We start from the raw sequence: 22153 nt of genomic DNA, 5'->3' as shown, positions 1-22153 counted from the left end.
TGTATTCAGACATTTTGTAAAATAAAAACTGACAAATATTTGTATGTATTTCTTTTCATTTTTTTAAGGTAAATAATTGCATATATAACATAAAAATACACTTTAATCAAAATTAAAGCAATATATATACATAATGTGTGCAATATAGTAGCAAAGCTGTTTCAAAGTAATAGAGATATTATTTGTGTGTAGGTGCTATTGATAAAGCGCTATGACAAAAATCAAATTTGTGTCATCAAATGAGCGAGCGTATACTTGGGCGGCACAGAATATCCCAGATAATCGTTTACCTTGCCATCATTTTTTCTTTTTTTTTACAACAATGCTAGTGAATGGATAGTATTTACCCAGCCGTATCCGATCGTTCGATCAGATAGGCGAACGGCGCGGCCGGAATGCCCCTCTGCTTTTCGTACCCCTCGTCGTATCCGCCGTTGTTGTGGCTCAGCTCATAGTTGCTTTTCATTTCGTTACGTGTCTGTCTCGCAATCGGTCAGTGGAACAAGTGTAGTTAACCTTATTTTTGCATTTGAAAACGAAAGGATACCAGTGATACTAATTGTCTTCAAAAACACGAGCATAGCTCGATAACGTTCAGAAACATAACAGCTAAAAAAGCTGCAAAAAAAGATATCGACCTTTGACCAATGCGTTCTCCAATTAAATGTGATAACTGTTACTGAGAAATCAATGATAGACCAATATTTGTACAGGAACGTAAGCAAATTTTTATATGCTTATCTTTTTATTCATCTTAATGATTATTTTTTAAAACAGAAAAAGAACTGTAAATTTGTTTTTCTTAACTTGGTTTGCTATATTACTAAAATATAACAGTTACATGTTACAAAGTGTATTTATAAAATATATATTTATAAAATGACCTACACTAGTTAATGTGCTCACATTAGTTATATCCTTTACACAATTATGTATCACTACAAAAATAACGAATAATGACTATTATTTATTTTTCGTCACTATTCTATTACTAAGTATCTAAGAGTATCAGTAATATATTTTTAAAACAGTTTCTATTGATGTTTGCATTCCAGTAGTTTTGCATTTGTATTTATATCTGAAACTTACAAATAAATCCTACTGTAAATTGTTACTACAAAACATATAATATGTGCTTATTGTTAGTGTTAAGAGATAACAAAAGTAAATATGCGAGATAACGGCAAGCATATAATATTCAGCATGACAACTCGCTTAGTTTTTCTAGAAAACTAAGAAACGTTACATTATAAAATGTGTATATTATAGTTGAAAAGAGAGAATCTTGAAAAGAGAGAGCACATCGCTAATAAATAAATAAAATAGTTTGTCACTCAATAGTAAATTTATATTTAATTCAATGTCATACACATGCATGTGATTCATACATTGCTTTTAACTTTTATGTAAACACGATATATACATATTCATATTATTATTCATAATATTATTTACATTATAGATACAGATAATTCAATGAGATAATCAAGAAGCAGAAGATATATTTTGGAATTGACAGAACATCTGGAAATTTCTGAAGCGACTTATTATACTTTATTTTGTTTTATATCAAGTTTGTAATGTAGATAAAATGGCGACAATATTGTATTCCGCCGGCATAATTTTTATTTTTTTTTTTATTTCAAGTACAAGTAAGGATTAGTATCATTAATAATACAATTTTAATTATAGTATTTTAAATATTCTTTCTGTTTTTTCCATAAAAATAAATAAAATAAGATTAAATAAATTTATATAAAATAACTATGTTTAATAAATTTAAAAAAGAGACTACTTTGTAAAAAGTTTTACATATTTGCAACTCACTTTTACACATAATTAATGATCTCTTAGATTGTTCACAGAATTGTCAGAATGAAGATATAGGATGGGAAAAAGTCATTGGAGCCAAACCAGCAAATGCTGTAGAAAGTGTATTATACAAAAATAGTGCAATAGGTAACAACGGTATCACCATACCTTGCTTTGACAGGTATCACAATTGATTTTGTAAAACTTTCTCTGTCTTTCTCTCTTTCTTTTTTCCCTTCTTTCTCGCCAATCCTCCACATAATTAATAGAAATTATTTTCTTAGTTACATATCAGCAATATGTAAATATATATTATAGAAAAGTCTACATAATTTATGTAAATATTCATTTATCGACCGGCCCAGTGGTCTCGCAACCTGAGTGCAGGGGCTGCGAACCCGGAGGTTCCGAGTTCGAATCCGCTCACCACCTAAGGATTTTTTCCGGGCCGGTCCCTTTCAGCCGAGTTTATCGGTTAATCGGCGAACTAAATCGGGCTTCCAAAAAGTAATTCGGGTGTAATTCCGAATTAATTCCCCTTTTACAAGGCAATCATAGTCACAACATCCCGAGCACGAGCCCGACACAGATGGGCACGCCCACTGTGAAAGAAGGCCGTGTATCACGTGGTAGTAGGGACAAAGACTGCACAGTTAAATTTCGAAGGTTGTCTATGGAGGTAGTACTCGAAAAAACACTTGATTTCGTAAAAGTAACTATAAACCTACTAGTAACTATAAACCTATTAGGACGAAGAATCCTCTGGCACATCTATACTCTAAAAAAACAAAATTCATTTATCTCCTTATCTGTATAGTTAATATATTACTCATCTAGCGTATGTGACGGCTTGACAAAGTGTTACTATTAAAAATAATATAGATATATTACAGATGCAAAAGCTTGAATTGTACGGCGTTTGTGATTGACTTTGCAAAAAATATTTGTTACACCGTGCAAATAATAAGCGAGGAATTAATTCCTGAATCTAATGCTACATTTTTCCACAAAATTTGTATCAAAGGTAAAAAAGATATTTTACTACTTATAAATAATAATAATAAATAATAATAAAGTTTTGCTGAACCATTTAATTATTTGATAAAAAAACCAACGTATATGTAGAAAATTTGTTTTCATAATTTTTATTGATTTACTTTTCTAAAGTAGAAAGAATTGTGCAATTAAATTGTATAATTAATTAAATTCTTGTTTCAAGATATGTTTTTTTTTTAAAGTTATTTTACGTTTCAGGTTTATTTACTTGCAAGCAACACAGATTGTGGCAAGTAGAAAGAACTTTAGGAGCTGTTTTAAAAGATGGATACTCTAATTTATATAATCAAATGGTATTACGGAGAAGCGAATGTTACGAGAAATGTTTACTAGCAAGTATGCGCTTAAAGAAAATAATTATAGAGTGTCTCATTTAAATTGACACAGCAAAAATTCTTGTAGACAAGTGATTTAAAAAAAAAGCCGATACATGTCTTTCAGTATTTTGAGTGAGGATTCAAATGGCATATGCGTTGTTTTATGTAGATCATGATTTCAAAATAAAAACTGTAAGTTTACGATATAAAAAAAAACTTGACTTTGAAATGACTTTGAAAGCGACCATGCATTAAAAAACTAATAGTGCCATTTGAATCCTCGCTCAAAATACTAAAAGACGTGTCGGCTTTTTTTTTAAATTACTTGTCTACAAGAATTTTTACTGTGTCAACTAAAATGAGACACCCTGTATGTTATATTATATATACAGTCGAGTCTCCGTAAGGGCCATTGCACGTAAAAAAATTTTAGCCGTAACCGTAAGATCGTAAGCAATTCAACCAATTACAGACCAATATTATTTTACATTAGTTGGAATGCTGGCCAGCGATTGGTCACTTTGCTTACGACCTTGCGATTACGTCTAAACTTTTGCTACGTGCAATGGCCTTAATTTGTTCAAGTCAAGTAACTTAAATATTTTTCATAGAAATTAAACTATTTTTTACATATGTGATCCGCCATATTACTTCAGCCATTTTAGATTTTTGAAAATCTGACTTTAAATTCTTTGTCAGCAGCCAGCAAAACTTTCAGATACAAAATTGTAATTGTATCGGATAAATATAAAACTTCGTGCTTCAAAACATATGGAGTGAAGTTTTAACTGAATTTTTACTACTTTGATCATCCATATCTCGTAAACTAGTAATAGCCTCAACTTGAAAATTTTGTATGATTGTTGTCTCATCATAAGATATCATTTGGCATACAATTTAGTCCCAAAATCACAGGACCAAAAAATGAGCTAAAAAATCACCGATTTTGACGTCTCTCTTTGTCATGTATCTTATACTCAAGGTTACTTATCACATAAGCCAAAATTCTGATTTTTTTGGGTGTAAGACTTTAAAAGTAAATATGTAAAGAACGTAATATATTGTTACGCTCGCAGGTGCGGTTCGACACTTCTACACTTTCTGCGATTCGCGCTCGCGAAAAGTACAAAGATGCGGCTTTTGTGAAAGAACTTTATTAGTGCGAAAATATAGAGGAAGAACAACTCAGAACGCGCCGTCGTTACACGCCAAGAGACAGCTCCGAACTCCGAACCCAAAGACAATCAGTAAATAGCGTCCGTCGTCAAGCAAAAAAAGAATATACGGTGACCATGGCGTAACAATATAATTAACTAGTTCTTTTTCTTGTAAATTACTAGAAATGTTTTTGGTTTAGCGTAACCCACACTTGTACAAATCGTATTTTTGTATATGTCCTTTTCTGAAATTTTCTTACAATATTGAGCTAACGATAGTTCACTTCAAATAATAATGCATTTACAAAAGTTTTTTAAAGTTATAGCGCGACGCATTCTACTGCGCACGGCAATTTCTCGCGCATGACGTCACGCACACGGACAGCGGTCTCGCTTGTGTGTGTGTTCCCAGTGGCTTCCACCATCTCGGTGCTCTCGGTGCTAGCCGGCTCGATCTTTCATCACTGGAGCTGAGCAGACACGTAGCGGTTGTTTGCTTCAGAGATGCCATATTCTGTGCTTTGATAGCATGCAATAGAATTGAAGGGAATGCGCACACAGCGTAAGTATACGGTAGCTCTATGCGCATCCTTTCCAATGCTATCGCATGCCAAAGCACAGAATCTGGCATCTCTGGTTTGCTTGTGTGCGTATTCGCTCTACTACGGTGTATTCGGGGCCGCGGAACCTTTCTGACATCCTTGTTCCTCACTTCATAAATTATATCCCCGCCAACAAAATGTATGTAGTGTATTACTGTGCGTTTTGTACGCGCATATACAGGGTGTTCCATTTAAATTGACACAGCAAAAAAACATCTCAGAGACAACTGATATAAAGAAAACTGCCACATGTCTTTTAGTATTTTGAGTGAGGATTCAAATAGCACTATTAGTTTTTTAATGCGTGGGCGTTTTCAAGGTCATTTTAAGGTCAACTTGTTTTTTTATATAGTAAACCTATATTTTTTTGATAAATTTACCGAAAAAAAGCAGCTTCTGATAACCTTGACCTTGACATATTTTATCAAGGTTGTGACTCCGAGTAAGGTTTTATCCGGCGGTCATTGTTTGTTTACAAATTATTTACCAAAAGAGTTTTAAAAATAATTCTTCATTTTTCTATATCACGTACAGACGGCGTCATTAATTCGAAGAATAGGCGCGGGGATCGGAGGGCAAGCGGGGCGGTTGCTCGTAGCGCCAACGGGCGCCGTACTAACTAACTAGTAGCAATCGGGTGTCCACAACTACGACGTAGTATTTAGCCCGTTGGCGCTACGAGCAACCGCTCCGCTTGCCCTCCGATCCCCGCGCCTATTCTTCGAATTAATGACGCCGTCTGTACATTGTAATAGGAAATATTTTGTTTTTATCATGGAGCACTACATACTTACGTACGACCTCGACATATTGTATCAACATACATTTTTGTTTTGATTTCCTCACTGGCTAACATGCGATCGAATATTCCGTGATACGCTATGCAAGAGTATCATTATATATATTATCTTTTCGAACTTTTATTTAAAAGATTATACAATTACAATGAACAGATAGATGCCTTTTTAAAAAATTTGAGTACTATGTATCCATTAAATAGTTTACATATTAATTAAATGTATGCATTAATTGAATATTTTGATAGTATATATCTATGTAGAATTTTGCTTAGCGTGGAAAGTGTATGCGTAGGCAGTGTTCACAGTTTTAGCTTCCTTACAGCATGCTAAAGCGGTGAAGAGGATGCACACAACAGTAGCGAGTACTAATTGCATAAACTCGCTGCTGTTGTGCGCATCCCTTCCACCGCTTAACATGCTGTAAGGAAGCCAAAACTGTAAACACTGTGCGTAGGGACAGTTTACAGTGGGAAAGGGAAGTTTATAGTGTGTTCCGCCCTCCTTGCGGGGGGGCTCCATTATCCCAAAAAGTAAACACATAGATTTGAGTTAAACCTCGTTTTGCGTAGGAAGCTACACTGCGCGTCAGTGCATGCAATTCTCCATACTTCACCATACTTAATGTTTTACTTCTGAATACTCCATATATATAACCTTGCACATTTAAATGTAAGTGTAGACAGAGGGCGCTACGCGCAGGAGGAGTGGTTTCGTCCTTCCTCCTGCTCTCTCTTGAAATAATCACGTACACACTTCCGACATGAAACGACATTTAATCGAAAGCCATTCTTCATTTTTCTCAAAGGGAGGATGCAGGAGGAAGAGCAAAGCTACTCCCTCTGCAAAGGAGCAAAGCCCCTCTTGCCTACACGCTTACAACACGAACAAAATGTATATGGCGTCGGAAAATAAGAGTTCATTTATAAAACTTCTTTTATTTATAACTTGTAAACAACGACCGCCGAATAAAACTTTCGAAACTTTACTCGGAACCATGACATTGATAATATATGTCAAGGTCAAGATTATCAGAGACTGCTCCCTTTTTCGGTAGTTTTACCATTTATTTTCTTTCGGAATTGTATTCTACGTAGAACAACGCATAACTTTTGGTAAATGTACGAAAAAGGGAGCCTTCTCAGATTGCTTTGACTTTAACATACAGGGTGTCCCACCTAACTTAAGCATTCTAAATATCTTACTTTTTATGATAGGAGGGTGTCGAAAAGAGTCATTATTCAATTCGAGGAGACAGATGCAATAATGACCAAGAAATTCTTTTTCAAGGTCATATTTTTCGGATTTCAGAGTCATTGTCATTTTTTTTTTTTTTATCAGAGAGTATATATTTTCAACAATTAAAGAATCTTTTAAGGCTCNGAAGTTTCCAAACTAATAAATATATATATATCCGGTCATGAGAGCCGTTCGCTAGGTGTTACCGGCCCAGTGGTCTCGCGGCCTGAGTGCAGGGGCTGCGAACCTGGAGGACCCGAGTTCGAATCCGCTCTCCACCTAAGGATTTTTTCCGGGCCGGTCCCTTTCAACCGAGTTTATCGGTTGATTGGCGAACTGAATCGGGCCTCCAAAAATTAATTCGAGTGTAATCCCGAATTAATTTCCCTCCCACAAGGCGATCGTAGTCATACCATCTTGAGCACGTGCCCGACATAGATGGGCACGCCCACTGTGAAAAGACGGCCGTGTATCGCGTGGTAGTAGGTAAAAAACTGCACCCCCCCCCCCCACATTCGTTCTGAGAATATATACCAAAGACTGGCGTATGCTCCTACCTCACTGGGGCAAGAGCCATAACAGCAAAGAAGAAGAAGAAGAAGTTCGCTAGGTGTTGTGCGTAAATTATACGTGTATATATATACATATATACGTGTTCACGTGTAAATTTTTACACGTGAAATTCGAATTATAATAACAATTCTAAAATTTATATAGGATGCTATATTTGCATCTCATATATGAGAAATCCCAAATACCCCCCTAATTGAAATTAAATTTATATTGCGAAAAAAAAAACTCCAAGTGCCTCGGTGGCCGAATAGGAAAGGCGATGGCACGGAAAGCCGGAGATTCCAGGTTCGACTCCTGGCCGAGGAGTTTTTTTCGCAATATAAATTTAATTTCAATTAGAGGGGTATTTGGGATTTCTCATATATGAGATGCAANTATAGCATCCTATATGAATTTTAGAATTGTTATTACAATTCGAATTTCACGTGTAAAAATTTACACGTGAACACATATATATGTATATATATACACGTATAATTTACGCACAACACCTAGCGAACGGCTCTCATGACCGGATATATATATATTTATATATTTTCATCTGCGCGATATGATCGGCAAGGTCAAGACGAATCCAACAACCTACAATACTATGACCTTCACGTAACCTTGAGTCTAAAAAATTCAGAAAAACTGTACAAAGAAAGTAATTAGTGAAATAACTATGACAAGGAAATTATCAATGAAAACTTTATCGTAACGAGTGCTCAAAATAATGTCTATTGACTTCAATACAGTTACAAACTAGATTATCAGAAGAGAAGAAGGAAAACGTTTTTATGTTTGTAGTAAGTACTAGTATTAAACTGACTACTTAGTAAATACGTCGCAATATCAACACATTAAGTCAAATTTACATTTATTATTTTCCTTCAGAGAGCTTTTTCCTGATTCAGAAATCAGTACGATTCAGAAATTTATTGTGATTAATTCGAGCTGGTAATTTTGAGACATTCCCAGCCAACAATTTCTGACTGCGCAGACCTTGGCAACAGAAACTGTGTGCAGAAACGCTACAATACGGAAACAAGCTTTGATGCTGCCAAAACTGTTAGCACATAGAGACAAAAAACGCAATAACTCTGTTGGCAAATACATGAGAGTATTGCAACCAAATGATTCCATATATGTTAGTGAAATTGACAACAAATAAATGGTCGATAGCAAGCAGATCTGCTTTTAGCAATACTGTGACCAAACAGTCCGCAAAACTGTACGAGCATCTGTTTATGACAAAACGGTGACCGCAGTCAGGTCGATCTGTTGAACGCATTGACGACAAATCTCCAGCAAACGCCAAGCAGATCTGTTCATGCATACGTGCGGATTGTTTGCACGCAAGACTACTAGACTGTCTGTTTAACATCTAGACAACAAAATGGCGATTATCTGCGATCATATCTGTCGCCTGTGTTGATAACAGATTGTTAACAAACGTTGAACAGTTTTTTACAATTAGACCTTGTTTATGCGGGCAATAACTGTTAGTTTATGCCGGAACCGGTAAAGTTTAACTACAAGATTTTAATACTTCTATTTATACGCATTCGGCAATGAAGCAATCATAAATGTAATGTATTATTCTCGTATTTATTGAGTAATATGAAACAATGGGTGCTTTCCAGCTACGTACATTCGACACTGTGTAACACAATATTCACTAGTGTGAATGAGATACACTGATATGCTCTTTCTCACGCTAATAGACAGTATGTTATACATTTAACTTTAATTTTTTCGGAATTTTGACGTAGTAGGTCAATTTCACCGCCAGATTCGTTTTCAGTGACCAAAAATCAATAAAAAAACACTTTGTTTATTCAAGTATCAGCATTAACAAAACATTTGGTCGCGTTGTAAAAATGTACTTTAAATTATATTTAAGAATAAGAAGAAAAGTATTTTTATTTATTGCTGCAGGTACATTGCATTGAAACATTTTTAGTAAAATAATAATTTAATTAAATAATAAATAAAATGTAGGATACCTTGAGAATAAGTAGATAAAAATAATTATATGTTAGTAAGGAACACAAGTGGTCTCGCTGAGTGCTGGGGCTGCGAATATGGAGGTCTCGAGTTCAAATCTCGCTTATCACATTTAGGATTTTTTCAGGTTTGGTCTCTTTCAATAGAGTTCTCATCGGTTGATCAACAAGCTAAATCAGACTTTCAGAAATTAATTCGAGTGAAATCTCGAATTAACTTCCCTCCGATAGGCGATACTGATTTTCTTTTTTTTTTTTTTTAGTAATTCCACTTGGATTCTAGGTGACAGATCTGATCTGCGTTTGGTAACAATCTGTCGGCGCTTCTAACGATTTAGTCTGTATGTGCTACTGTTTTGTTGACAGTTCTGGTAACAGATCTGATGTGTATTTGGCGCGATTTTAGCGCCAACAAACGATCACCAAATCTGTTCTAGGTGCGTCACTTTGGCTTTGCTTTGCTAGTGGCAGAACTGTTATGATTTTGGTCTCATTTTGACATTTCACATGTTTGACAAATATGGTCGCCAAACCATATCCTAATGAGAACACAGATGAATATAGATTTGGTCTATAAATTTCGCCGGTGGTTGGCGACAAAACCGCGACATCTCGCAACCAAATTGTTTGCTGGGTTACGTTATTTTCGGAAAAAATGGCGTCGTAGTTTGAAACAAAAAGAATTGAAATGCTTATAATTTATGATGAAGCTGGAAGGAATTCTGTACAAGCTGTCCAATTATACGCAGAGAAACACCTTGAAAGAAATAATCTTTCTCGACAAAGTTTTGACCGCATAGTGACGTTATGTTGCCAAACAGGAACAATCAAAGTCTGTTACTGGAGAAAAAGCAGTAGCATTTGTTACGATAAAGTTTTTATCGATAATTCCCTTATCGTAGTTATTTCATTAATTACTTTTTTGTACAGTTTTCCTAAATTTTTTAGACTCGAAGTCACGTGAAAGTTATGGTATTGTAGCTTGTTGGATTTGTCTTGATCTTGCCGATAATATCGCGCGGATGAAAATATATACTCTCTGATAAAAAAAACAATGACCTTGAAATCTTAAAAAATATGACCTTGAAAAAGAATTTCTTGGTCATTACTGCATTTATCTCTTCGAAATGAATAATGACCCTTTTCGGCACTCTCCTATCATAAAAAATAAGATATTTAAATAAAAAGAATTAAGGAAATGGCAATAACAAGCTAACATCAAATGTTCGGGTACAATTCTCTTATACTTCTAAAATTGTAAAAAAGTTTTAACAAACGTTTCGATTCACTATGGGATCTTTTTCAGTGTTTTAATAAAAACTAACAAAAATAATCCATTCAAGATTATGAAGATTATGGATAAGAAAAGATACGCTACATGGATATTCGGTATGAGAAAAAGAGAGGCGGAAATGGCAGTCACGTAATCATCAGTATTACGCAACAGGACGCAAATCGTTCTCCCGCTTCGAATGTAACGACAGACTGAGCGGCCTCCTCCACACTCAAGATACATGTAACGGTCTTTACTCATGTAAGAAGGTCTTTACTATAAACTAACCCATTTTATTACTTGATAGTGGGCACCCCCGTAGGGGGAAGCCAGCCCCTCGCAGGGAGGCCTGCTCCACGCGTATACTTTCTACGCGAAGCAAGGTTCAATGCAACTTATGTGTTTAGTTTTTTACGATAATATACGATACTGTACAAATAGAGAATATCAAAACAATATATGATATTTGGAACACCGAAACAAAACAGTGAGCATTGTGTTGTATACTAAATGTATTTGTGTGTAATACATATATTAGGAAAATATACATTCATACATTTATTTGTGAAATGTATACGGTGTCATAAAACGATAGTTTACTGATGAAACTTTTTTGTTTGTAACTTTTTAATAAACAACGAGCAACAGCTAAGATTTTTTTATTGTTATTCATGATGATAAACTTTATAATATATGTCAAGATCAAGGCAATCGAAAAGGGAACCCCTATTTGGTACATTTACCAAATAGGGTTACGTTTACCATACAAAAAAACAAGTTGATCTTGAAATGACTTTAAAAACTCCTACGCATTAAAAATCGAATAGTATCAGTTGACTCCTCACTCAAAATACTAAAAGACATGTCAGCTTATTTATTTTTTTAATCAGTTGTCTCTGAGATTGTTTACTTTGTCAAATTAAATGAGACATTCTTGATGTGTAAAGTGGGCAACACCGAACAGGTTGCAGGATAATTTTGCATTGGTTAAAATGATTAAAACAGTTGATTCTTAACGTTTTGACTATATTTTCGAGTCTTCTTTAGTGAGACTCTGAATTTATGATATAAGTATTACAAGCTTTAAAGATGACAAGTTTTAGAGATAAAACGTGCTGCGAAATGTTGAAGATACAAAATTGTTATTAAGTTACACAAGAGAAAAACGCACCTTGATATGACTCACAACCACATTGTGTTCCAACCATAGACATATAAGAAATAGACTGCGCGTTCCTTATCTTCTCTGTGGAGAAGGAATGGTCCAACCTCAGACAAGGATAGATGCTTTTACTCATGCCTCTATCCTTGTTTAGTGACGCGGTGATTGGCGGACAAGAAAAGTAGTAGGAATGAAAAATAGCGTAGTGGGGCGATAGAGGAGCATCGAGTGATAAACGGGCGATAGAGGAGCATCGAGCGATAAAGGGGCGACAGTAGGCGATTGACAGTCAATAAATAGTTATAGTGTAGGTTATAGTGTAGGTTAATGTCAATCCGTTATTATTTATTAAAAATCAATAATAAATTTGAAAAAATAATTAAGTGTAAGAATTAAAGTTATTATAAAAAGAAGAAAGAAATAGAAGAAGATATATAATGATTAAAGAGAAGATATATAACAATACAGATTATAGAATTAAATTTAACCAATTTTATTGATTTTTATGTGTAATCAGGTTAGTAAATTTACTTCGTATGCGATCAGTCTTAACGTTCCGTGAAGTAGCATAATGATGTAAACGAAGAATGAAAAATTTTTCTAATAAAAGTCGAATTATTTGAGTTTTATGATCCATTAACGAAGCTTGATCAAAAGCATGTTCTGATTTAACAAATAGTTCATTAATTTTTAAATCATATAGTGCTAGTAACTTGAAGAATAATAACAAAAAATACAAAAATTAACAGAAGTGTTACAGAACCGGTTCCTAATCAAAGTCGTTACATAGCATCTGTAGTTATGTAGCGTTATCTGACAATGAGTTGTCTCCCGAGTGGGGAAATCTCCACTCCAGATGCTGAAAGACAGAGACAGAGGCACGAATGAAAGCATCTGTCTTGCTCTGTAGTTGGACTAATTTCCCCTCTCACACGCGCAGTCTATTTCTTATGTCTATGGTTCCAACGATAAAAAAAAGTCAAAAATAATCAAATAGTTAAGAAGTTGGTAAAAAAAAATCGTTGAAACTAAGAATGGGTTAAAAGTCAAATCGTATAAATAAGTAAACAACAGTTATAAAGTTCCGTTTATATAAAATTTGTGACAAACGTTAATGTGCTAATTTATCTAATATCAGTAAATATATATTGTTTAAAATGTCTGTGTCTTCCATGATGTTGAGACCATTTTTTTGTAATTTAATATGTAACATTTTGGATGTTAGTCTCTTATAATTAATTTTGCAGTCTATACAATTGTTGACAGAGCGATACTCTTATCGGACTCTATATATCACCAAAAAATGTTACAACTTTGCATACAAATACTCATTAACAACAATTACCCACTAGATGTAAATATTTAACACAATAAAAAAGGAAGCTGAGACAGTTGTTTACCAAATTACATTACCCAGGTAAATTACAAAATTGTGATGACAATATAAATAACAAACCTACAAAATACTTTGTCATCCCATATATACCCAAATTATTTGACTAAAACAACAACATACACATATTTAATTTTAACAATAATAACACAGACTAGCATATAAAAATTAAAAACCAGTCGAGAAAATATATTAAAATTCACAGGGATAACATACCAATCCACAAATAAAAAAATGTAAGTTATCATATCCAATGCGACTCATGTGACGCGATTTACGTCGGTCAAACAAAGAGACAGTTAAATACCAGGCTAAAAGAAAACCAATATTATATTAAAAATAATCAGAATTCGGTCATCGCACAACACAGTTTAACTACAAAACACAACTTCAAATTGGACTCAGTCCGCATATTAGACTGCAAAATTAATTATAAAAGACTAACATCCGAAATGTTACATATTAAATTACAAAAAAATTGTCTCAACATCATGGAAGACACAGACATTTTAGACAATGTATATTTACCGATACTAGATAAATTAGCACATTAAATTTTGTCACAAGTTTTATATAGACGGAACTTTATAACTGTTGTTTACTTATTTATATGATTTGACTTTCAATCCATCCTTAGTTTCAACGATTCTTTTGACCAACTTCTTAACTATTTGATTATTTTTGACTTTCTTTTTTATCGTTGGAACACAATGTGGTTGTGAGTCATATCAAGGTGCGTTTTTCTCTTGTGTAACTTAATAACAATTTTGTATCTTAAACATCTCGCAGCACGCTTTATCTCTAAAACTTGTCATCTTTAAAGTTTGTAATACTTATATCATAAATTCAGAGTTCCACTAAAGAAAACTCGAAAATATAGTCAAAACGTTAAGAATTAACTGTTTTAATCATTTTAACCAATGCAAAATTATCCTGCAACCTGTTCGGTGTTGCCCACTACCTCACAAATCGAAAATTTTTAACACTGTACCGAGGATTTTCTTCTTTAATAATTACTATTTTAAATAGAACTCCCTATAGATACAATACATAGATGAAAGTAGTAGAGGAAGCTCTTTTCTCACAAAAAAGGTCTTACAAATTACAGAGTGCGTTAATTACGAAGACTCGAATGTATAGATTACATTAAAAATTAAAAATACAAGTCTTTCTTAATTTAAGTGATTTAAAGTTGCAAAATCATAAAGATATATATTTGGTAAACATGGTATGTTTTGGATAATAGAAAACGAATGCAAATCTGCGCAATTTCGTACAAGTAATCCTTTGTCGAGTGATGATGCTATTGGTACATGTTTATTGTCAAAGTTCGAGAGAAGTGTCAAACCGCAAGCTTATAGATCATCGATGTATCGAGACGAATATCTGCAAGATCAGTGCCATAATATGTGTAAGTCAATAAACATAACTGAAATGTTTTTTATGATAGTAAATCAAATGAAATTCAAATTAAAATTTATGTTATACAGCAAAAAAAAATTATTGTTCTTATACGGAATTTCGGAACATGACACTACCATATTCGGATATAGCGTTGCTGGGACTCGATATCAAACATGTAATTTATATTTTCTGCAGAAATTTGTTTTCTTTTTTCTGTAAAAATTCCCTTATTTACTTGAAATATGTTTAGTGCGAGGAAAGATGTGACAGTAACCAGGATGGCTTTATATGTAGAGCCTATACCATTGATTATTTGGAAAACAAACCACTATGCTTACTGCATTCTGATAACACAATTGGTCTTGGTGTCAGTTCGCTAATTGTTAAACCTAATGTTACTTACAAGGAACAAGAAGCTTGCTTAGATTGTACGTTTACAACAGACACAAACTGTTTTACAAATCTCTCTTTCATATAGCGCTTCTTATGTTACACTGGATGTTATTATTGTTATACAGTGAAAGTACAATGTAGCGAGTCAGTCTTAACAATCACTTTAATTACTATGGAACCTTTTGTGGGACGAATATACGTGAGTGGATATGAGGAAACCTGCGGTGTTGATGGTGTGAGAAAAAATGTGACAATATTGAAAATACCACTGTCAAGAAGAGGAAAATATGACATGGAATGTGGATTAATATCCGCGTTTTCCTTCGACAACAAAAATCGGTATTTCATTTTCTAAAATATTATATAGAAAAGAATACATATAACTATTATAAGGAAGTTCTTATGTACAGAACACATACGCTAGTTTGGACCACTATTGTGATACAGTATAATCCAATTATTCAGCGATTAGGAGATCAGTCAGTAAAAGTCGGATGTTCATTAGAAGACCGCAATCTTCCGGAACCAAAAAACATATCCGTTCATTCGAGCTATGGATTCTTAGATCCAAAGTGAGTCCATCTTTTACATATCTAGATATTTACACACTCTCTTTTACAGTGATATATATTAGTACAAAGCATCTCCTATAAAATTATATCGTGTGCACAAAAGCGAGAGAAAGAAAGAGAGAGAAAGAAAGAGAGAGAGAGAGAGAGAGAGAGAGAGAGAGAGAGAGAGAGAGAGAGAGAGAGAGAGAGAGAGAGAGNGAGAGAGAGAGAGAGAGAGAGAGAGAGAGAGAGAGAAAGAGAGAGAGAAAGAGAGAGAGAGAGAGAAAGAGAGAGAGAGAGAAAGAGAGAAGGAGAGAAGGAAACAATTTCTTTATTTGATCAAATATCTACGACATTTCGGTTCTGATTACTCTTTTTAGCGCAGGCGTACCTCCGGTTGCATCGACCATACTAAATGCATCATCAAAAGCACCGATAGTAACAATGAGAATTCTTAATGAAGAACATATGGACGCAGTTGTCACTCAATTAGGACAAAAGCTAACACTCAGAATTGAAATCCAACCCGTCGATGGTGAGTCATTCATCACCTCATAGTGAATATGTCATGTTCTGTTCTCTTTCTTTTTTTAATTCTTTGATCATAAAATGAGTAAACCTTGACAATAACAGTTTCAGTTCTGATTATCTTGACTTTCACATATATTGTCAAAGACATATTCCTGAGTAACAATCAAAAGGTTTTAGCTGCCGCTCATTGTTTATTAAAGTTATTAACAAAAAAAGTTTCAGAAATAAACCTTTGTTTTTCGATATCATGTCCATTTGAGAAGTAAATATTTCGTTTGTATCATACATTATTGTACACGTGTGACAGGGATATAATTTTCTGACACCTTGCTTTGTGTTGTAAAGTATATGCATAGAAGCAGTGTTCGGCCCTATTAAGAGCCGTCTACAATGGAGAGTTGTAGGCCGTAACAGTAAGAAATTGACAAATCACAATCGATTATTCTTCTGTACTTTGTCTGTGATCGGTCAATTTCTTACTTTTACGGCCTACAACTCTCCATTGTAGACGACTCTTTACGGGGAGGCTCCATCAAAAAAGACACATAGGTTTGGATTAAACTTGGCTTATGTAGAAGGTTTTAAACCTGTAAGCTTCAGAGACGCACTTGTTCGAAGTCAAATAAAGAACACCACTTATAGAAAGCAAAAGATAGATATATATGTTATAGATGAAAGTACATGGGATGTCGAAAACAAAAAATGCGTAATGTCGTAATATAAACCTCTCCGTTTACATCTCTTTTCGTGTAACTAACTAAATGCCGCGCAATCGCTTCGCTTCAGCTTATCACCTCTCACCGCCTAAAGAGCCGTCTACAATGGAGAGTTGTAGGCTGTAATAGTAAGAAATTGACCAATCACAGACTAAGTACAGAAGAATAATCGATTGTGATTTGTCAATTTCTTACTGTTACGGCCTACAACTCTCTATTGTAGACGACCCTTAAAGAGCCGTCTACAATGGAGAGTTGTAGGCCGTAATAGTAAGAAATTGACCAATCACAGACAAAGTACAGAAGAATAATCGATTGTGATTTGTCAATTTCTTACTGTTATGGCCTACAACTCTCCATTGTAGACGGCTCTTAACGCGCACGCGCGCATTACAGCGCTACTCCTGCTAACGCACTCCGCTACCCAGGTAGCAAGCTCACGTGATAATGACGTCAGTTTTTGGTCTGCAAAACGTCAATTATGACATAACAATGACGTGATTTTAACGTACATATCACGTGATTATGTCACATCTTATTGACATCATTATATTACGTCAAGAGACGTGAATATAATCAAAAAAGTCTCACCAATATAACATGGTAAAGACGTTATTGTAAATTTAAAAGGAAAATAAAATATAACACTTAACTAAAGAACAATAGTATCAACATCCCACATATCACGTAATATTACTGCATTATACAGTAATAAAATGACCGCCGAAATACACCGCAGTAATATTACGGTGATATATAAAAAGAAAAAAACGCTTTATAGAAACAAAATTAATTCGAAATTTCACTTAAATTAATTTTTGGAGATCTGATTCAGTTTGTCAATCAACTGATTAACTCGATGAAAGATACCGGGCCTAGAAAAAATTCTAAGGTGATAGTGGGATTTGAACTCTATATTCGCAGCCCTTGCACTCAGTCCGCTAAACCACTTGTTCCTTACTATAATGTAATTATTTTTGGCTCTTATGACCGAAGATTTCATATTTGTAATTATTTTTCTTTACTTATTCTCAAACTATTCTATACATTTCATTTATTATTTAATAAAGTAAATATGCATAAAAACGGAGCACCTTCGGAGGTCATTGTCCTTGACATATGTTGTCAAAGACACCTCCCTAAACAACAATCTGAAGGTTTTAGCCGTCGCTCGTTGTTTGTTCAAAAATTATAAACAAGAAAAGAAATTGCGTCAATAAACTGTTATTTTCCGACACCGTGTTTTGTTTGTGTTGTAAGCGTGTAGGCAGGGGGGCTGCGCCCTCCCACAGGGAGAGGGGCTTTGCCTCTACCTCTTGTTCCCCCCTCACGAAAAAATAAAGAATTCAATTAAGTGTCAAGTAAAGAATTCAATTAATGTTGTACCGATGTCCCGAAACGTGGAATATTACTTTACATATCTCGCCAAATTCTTTCGATGTTTTACGTGCGACAATTAGTATGAGAATCTACGAAATTTTCTTTGTGATTTACCATATGAGTGTAACCGGTGAGTGTAACCGTGCATATTGATGTTATATGCCTTCATTTTTTTGTGAAGGGAGAACGGGGAAGGGACAAAGCCCCTCCCCCTGCGGGGGGTGCAGCCCCCGTGCCTACACGCTTACAACACAACAAAATGTACACAGTGTCGGAAAAAAAGAGTTCATTTATATTTCTTTTGTTTATAATTTTTTAACAAACAACGACCGACGGCTAAAAGTTGCAGATTGTTGTTCAAGAAGGTGTCCTTGACAACATATGTCAAGGACAATGATCTCCGAGGGTGCTCCGTTTTTATGCATATTTACTTTTAATAATAAGAAATATTTAATAATAATTGTTCTTCTTATAAAATTTAACTACAATAAACTTTAGTTATCATTGAATATATATTTATTATATATTATGTTATTTTTAATAAATTTAATAAAAGGTAATCAGTTTACCAAAGTGTACGTGGCTACTTATTTATAAATAAATGGCTATACTTATCTATAAATAATGTATTTAAATATATAATTTTATTCAAAAAAACAAATGTTATTAATAAACATATTGTTATAATTAACGGTTGAATTTAACTCAAGGTTGTTGTTAGAACTTCATTTAATCGTTTTATTAATGTCACATTGAAATTCAATACATAAGTTGATATATGACGTCAACGCGACATCTAAATGACGTCATATCGGCAACGTCAACTTTTAGTATTGTAAATGACGTGAAAATAACATACCATTTATGTTACTTAACGTCGTAGTCATCAAAATCACTTCATAATCACGTCATTATCACGTAAGCTTGCTTGCTGAGTACTTCTGGCTCGCCACTAGTATGGCGCCAATTATATATAGCTTAATTCTTAAAAACTCATATAAAATCTCGCTTTATGTTGTGTAAAAATAAAGGAACAAACACTATCTTCACGCATATACGTTACAACGCGCAAAACGAGGTTCATCCAAAATATGTGTTTAATTTTTTGGTAGTGGGATTGCTTCTGAGTGGACAGAAGAAAAAGCTGCTCAGTGACGTCTCGAGCGACTCTTTCCCTGAGAGGCTCTAGTAGAACCTTTCTGTAGAAAGGGAAGGTGAACAAAGGGAAAAGGTGAGAAAGCTTATAACTTTCCATGCAAAGCAAAATATATCAGAAAATTACGTTCTATTTATTAAATTTATTTTGTTAATAACTTTCAAGAAACACTGAGCAACAACTAAAACCTTTTGGGTGTTACTCAGAGTCATGATCTTGACAACATACGTAAAAATCAAGATCATCGGAACTGAATTCGTTATTGTCAAGGATCCCTAGATTTATAAAATTTTTAAGAATTCAGATTCAAAAACGTAACCATATACAGGGTTAGTTAAAGTGTAAAAAACGTGTATCTCAGAAACACAGCAATTTACAGAACAATGTTTTATACAAAAGTTGTTTGATTTCGAGGGATGCATAAGATGGTATCATTGGTTTAATCTTGAATAGTCGTTTAAAGGTCACGTGAAGGTTATCCTTAATTGTTTAAGTGGGAATCCCAATTTTGCATTAGAGATTTCCAAATAGAGATAGCCAATTCTGTCAAAGCAGATTTTGCCAAATGCTTATTACAAATTTTGTTAGCAAAACGACTTCAAATATAATGCAGAGTTTGTTGTGTTGTATAACGATGTCGCAAAATTGCTAGCAGAAATATATCCAAGCTTGTTGACAAAACATAACAACAAATTGCTGACAAACAATTGCTGAGCAAAGGTTGATAACATAACTTGAAACCACATATTGACGTCACATATAAAGCAACTTCTGTGCGACACAATTTGACAGCAAAATGAAAACAAAAATCAAGCAAAAAAAATCTATAAAGAATCATTTACATATACCCAAAATTTATTTCTACTAATTATATATATAGGATGTTCCGCAAATACCGTATTTTCTTTTACCAGTAGATTCTCGAGATCATTCTAAAACAAAAATCCTAATACCAAAATGTTGAAGCTATAATATTTTTTTGAGTTAAAAGCATTCACAAAGATAAATCAGATCGCTGAAATTCGCGCGCTCAGGTGCGGTACAATGCTAAAGGCGCAAACAGTGCCGCCTCTCTTTTGTCAATAAAGCGTATAAGTAGTATGTGTCCGATATGGCGCAATCTTCGGTTGCGGGAGTGGGGGATGCCATATCGTTTACGAGTGGAGGGGGTATCGATGAGGGTAAAGCGAAAATCTTCGAATAGTGGGGACGATGCAAGAAGGGGAATAATATAAAAAATTATTAAAAAATTTAATTATTTATAAATAATTTTTATTCGCTATAGCTTATGCAGGTTACGCACGCCAGTAAGTATCCTACATAGATCTTAACGTAGAAAATCTTGAAAAACCTGGAAAAAATCTTTACGCAATATGTGGAGATTCGAACCCTGGTCCTTGGTGTTTCAGCACTCATACCTAAGCTGGTAAGCTAAATCAGCAAACGTGAAATATAATCGCACGTAATAGTATATGTAACAGGCGCAGGGAACTTAGGTTGTAGCCGACATAAAAACTCGCAATAGTACAGAAGTTTGTAAGTGTGTTGGTGGGAAGTGAGAACGCCTACGCCCAAGGCTAGTCACGCTACTCAACCTATTGGAAATAAGGAGATAGTTTAGACGAAATGCATAGTACAGAGCACTCTTAACGTTTCCTGTTTTTGAACTGGCTGTCCGATATGGCGCCCCCCACGCGTTACTATTTGGGGCCGGACGGCCGATACAGCATCCTCCACACGTTGCTATTTTTTTAGTGTGTTTATTATGGCGCTCTTTACTCCCTCGATATTCTTATAGAAAAACTAGTTTAACACGTCTATTTTAACGACTAGAGTAAGATATGTCTGCTAACGGTCAGCGCTCCATCTACGCAAAACTAACAAGAAGTGGGCACGAATTGCGAAATACGAAATTGAATGAGCCATAGTTCATTCGAAAGAGAAAGTCGAGGGTATAAAAAGTGTAAGAGGGTTTGAGTGCATGGGTCTTAGTTTACGAGAATTTTGCATGCAAAGTTAAGCGTCCGGCCAGCTGTATGTTAAGTAACATAAATAAGTTAGACTTAGCGTGAAGTGTCGTGGCTGCGCCTAAGGCGCGCGCTCTATAATTTTTGGCGTCCGTTGCGAGTGCGAAACCTCGCAGTGCCAACTTTTTTTTCATTCTAACGACTATATCTATCAACTGAAATAATTGTTCTTATTTTTTAGAATAAAATATTAAGAACGACGCAATTAATTAATTATATATAATAACGACGCAATTAATTAATTATATATAATAAAAACAAAAACGGGAATTTCTGTACTTCTTTATGTTTATTCATCGTGTTTTTATTTATTATAAAATTCGGACATTGCTGTACAATGTTGTGGATGGAAATTAACATGAAAACATTGGAAACATAAATGGATTGCACCAACTGTACGTGGGCAACAATCCATTTTTGTTAATTGTTAATTCCTGGAGAGGTCAAAAAAATATAAATATGTACAGGGTGCGTCGCCAAAATCCGGACAAATTTCAATTTGATATTTCCTCCGTTCAGTACCATTGGCAGATGTCGCGATTGGCATTCAAATAGCTTGACGCATGTACTAAACTACCATAACTTCGAAACAGTCGCAATGTTGAAACCCAGTGCGGAGTACAACC

General features: G+C 34.4%; 1 protein-coding gene across 3 annotated transcripts; it reads left to right on the top strand.

Annotated features, from left to right (window-relative positions):
- The first annotated feature begins 461 nt into the window (after nt 1-461).
- On the top strand, nt 462-19575 carry LOC109861116. Of its 3 annotated transcripts, XM_020440632.1 has the most exons (12): nt 462-717; nt 1463-1652; nt 1855-1993; nt 2706-2836; nt 3067-3204; nt 14616-14780; nt 14860-14948; nt 15024-15201; nt 15292-15505; nt 15577-15738; nt 16098-16252; nt 19457-19575. In XM_020440632.1, exons 2-12 carry the CDS (start codon nt 1592-1594, stop codon nt 19531-19533), a joined length of 1509 nt encoding a protein of 502 aa, XP_020296221.1. In that variant the 5' UTR covers nt 462-717; nt 1463-1591; the 3' UTR covers nt 19534-19575. The 3 variants fall into 3 exon arrangements, with proteins under 3 accessions (XP_020296221.1, XP_020296222.1, XP_020296223.1); XM_020440633.1 differs by lacking the exon at nt 1463-1652 and having other exon boundaries at nt 1866-1993; XM_020440634.1 differs by lacking the exon at nt 19457-19575 and having other exon boundaries at nt 16103-16247.
- The last annotated feature ends 2578 nt before the right edge of the window (nt 19576-22153 follow it).

This window comes from Pseudomyrmex gracilis, unplaced genomic scaffold, assembly GCF_002006095.1.
Source record: "Pseudomyrmex gracilis isolate BER0280 unplaced genomic scaffold, ASM200609v1 scaffold_585, whole genome shotgun sequence".
NCBI classification, from domain to species: Eukaryota; Metazoa; Arthropoda; class Insecta; order Hymenoptera; family Formicidae; genus Pseudomyrmex; species Pseudomyrmex gracilis.
The sequence above is the reverse complement of the archived record's forward strand: the minus strand, read 5'-3'. Positions and strand labels throughout refer to the sequence as shown.

Coding starts and splice junctions, on each gene's coding strand:
- LOC109861116 (XM_020440632.1), top strand. CDS start 1,592: ATGGCGACAATATTGTATTCCGCCGGCATAATTTTTATTTTTTTTTTT. Junction 2,837..3,066: donor CCACAAAATTTGTATCAAAG/GTAAAAAAGATA, acceptor TTTACGTTTCAG/GTTTATTTACTTGCAAGCAA. Junction 16,253..19,456: donor TGAAATCCAACCCGTCGATG/GTGAGTCATTCA, acceptor ATTTTTTGGTAG/TGGGATTGCTTCTGAGTGGA.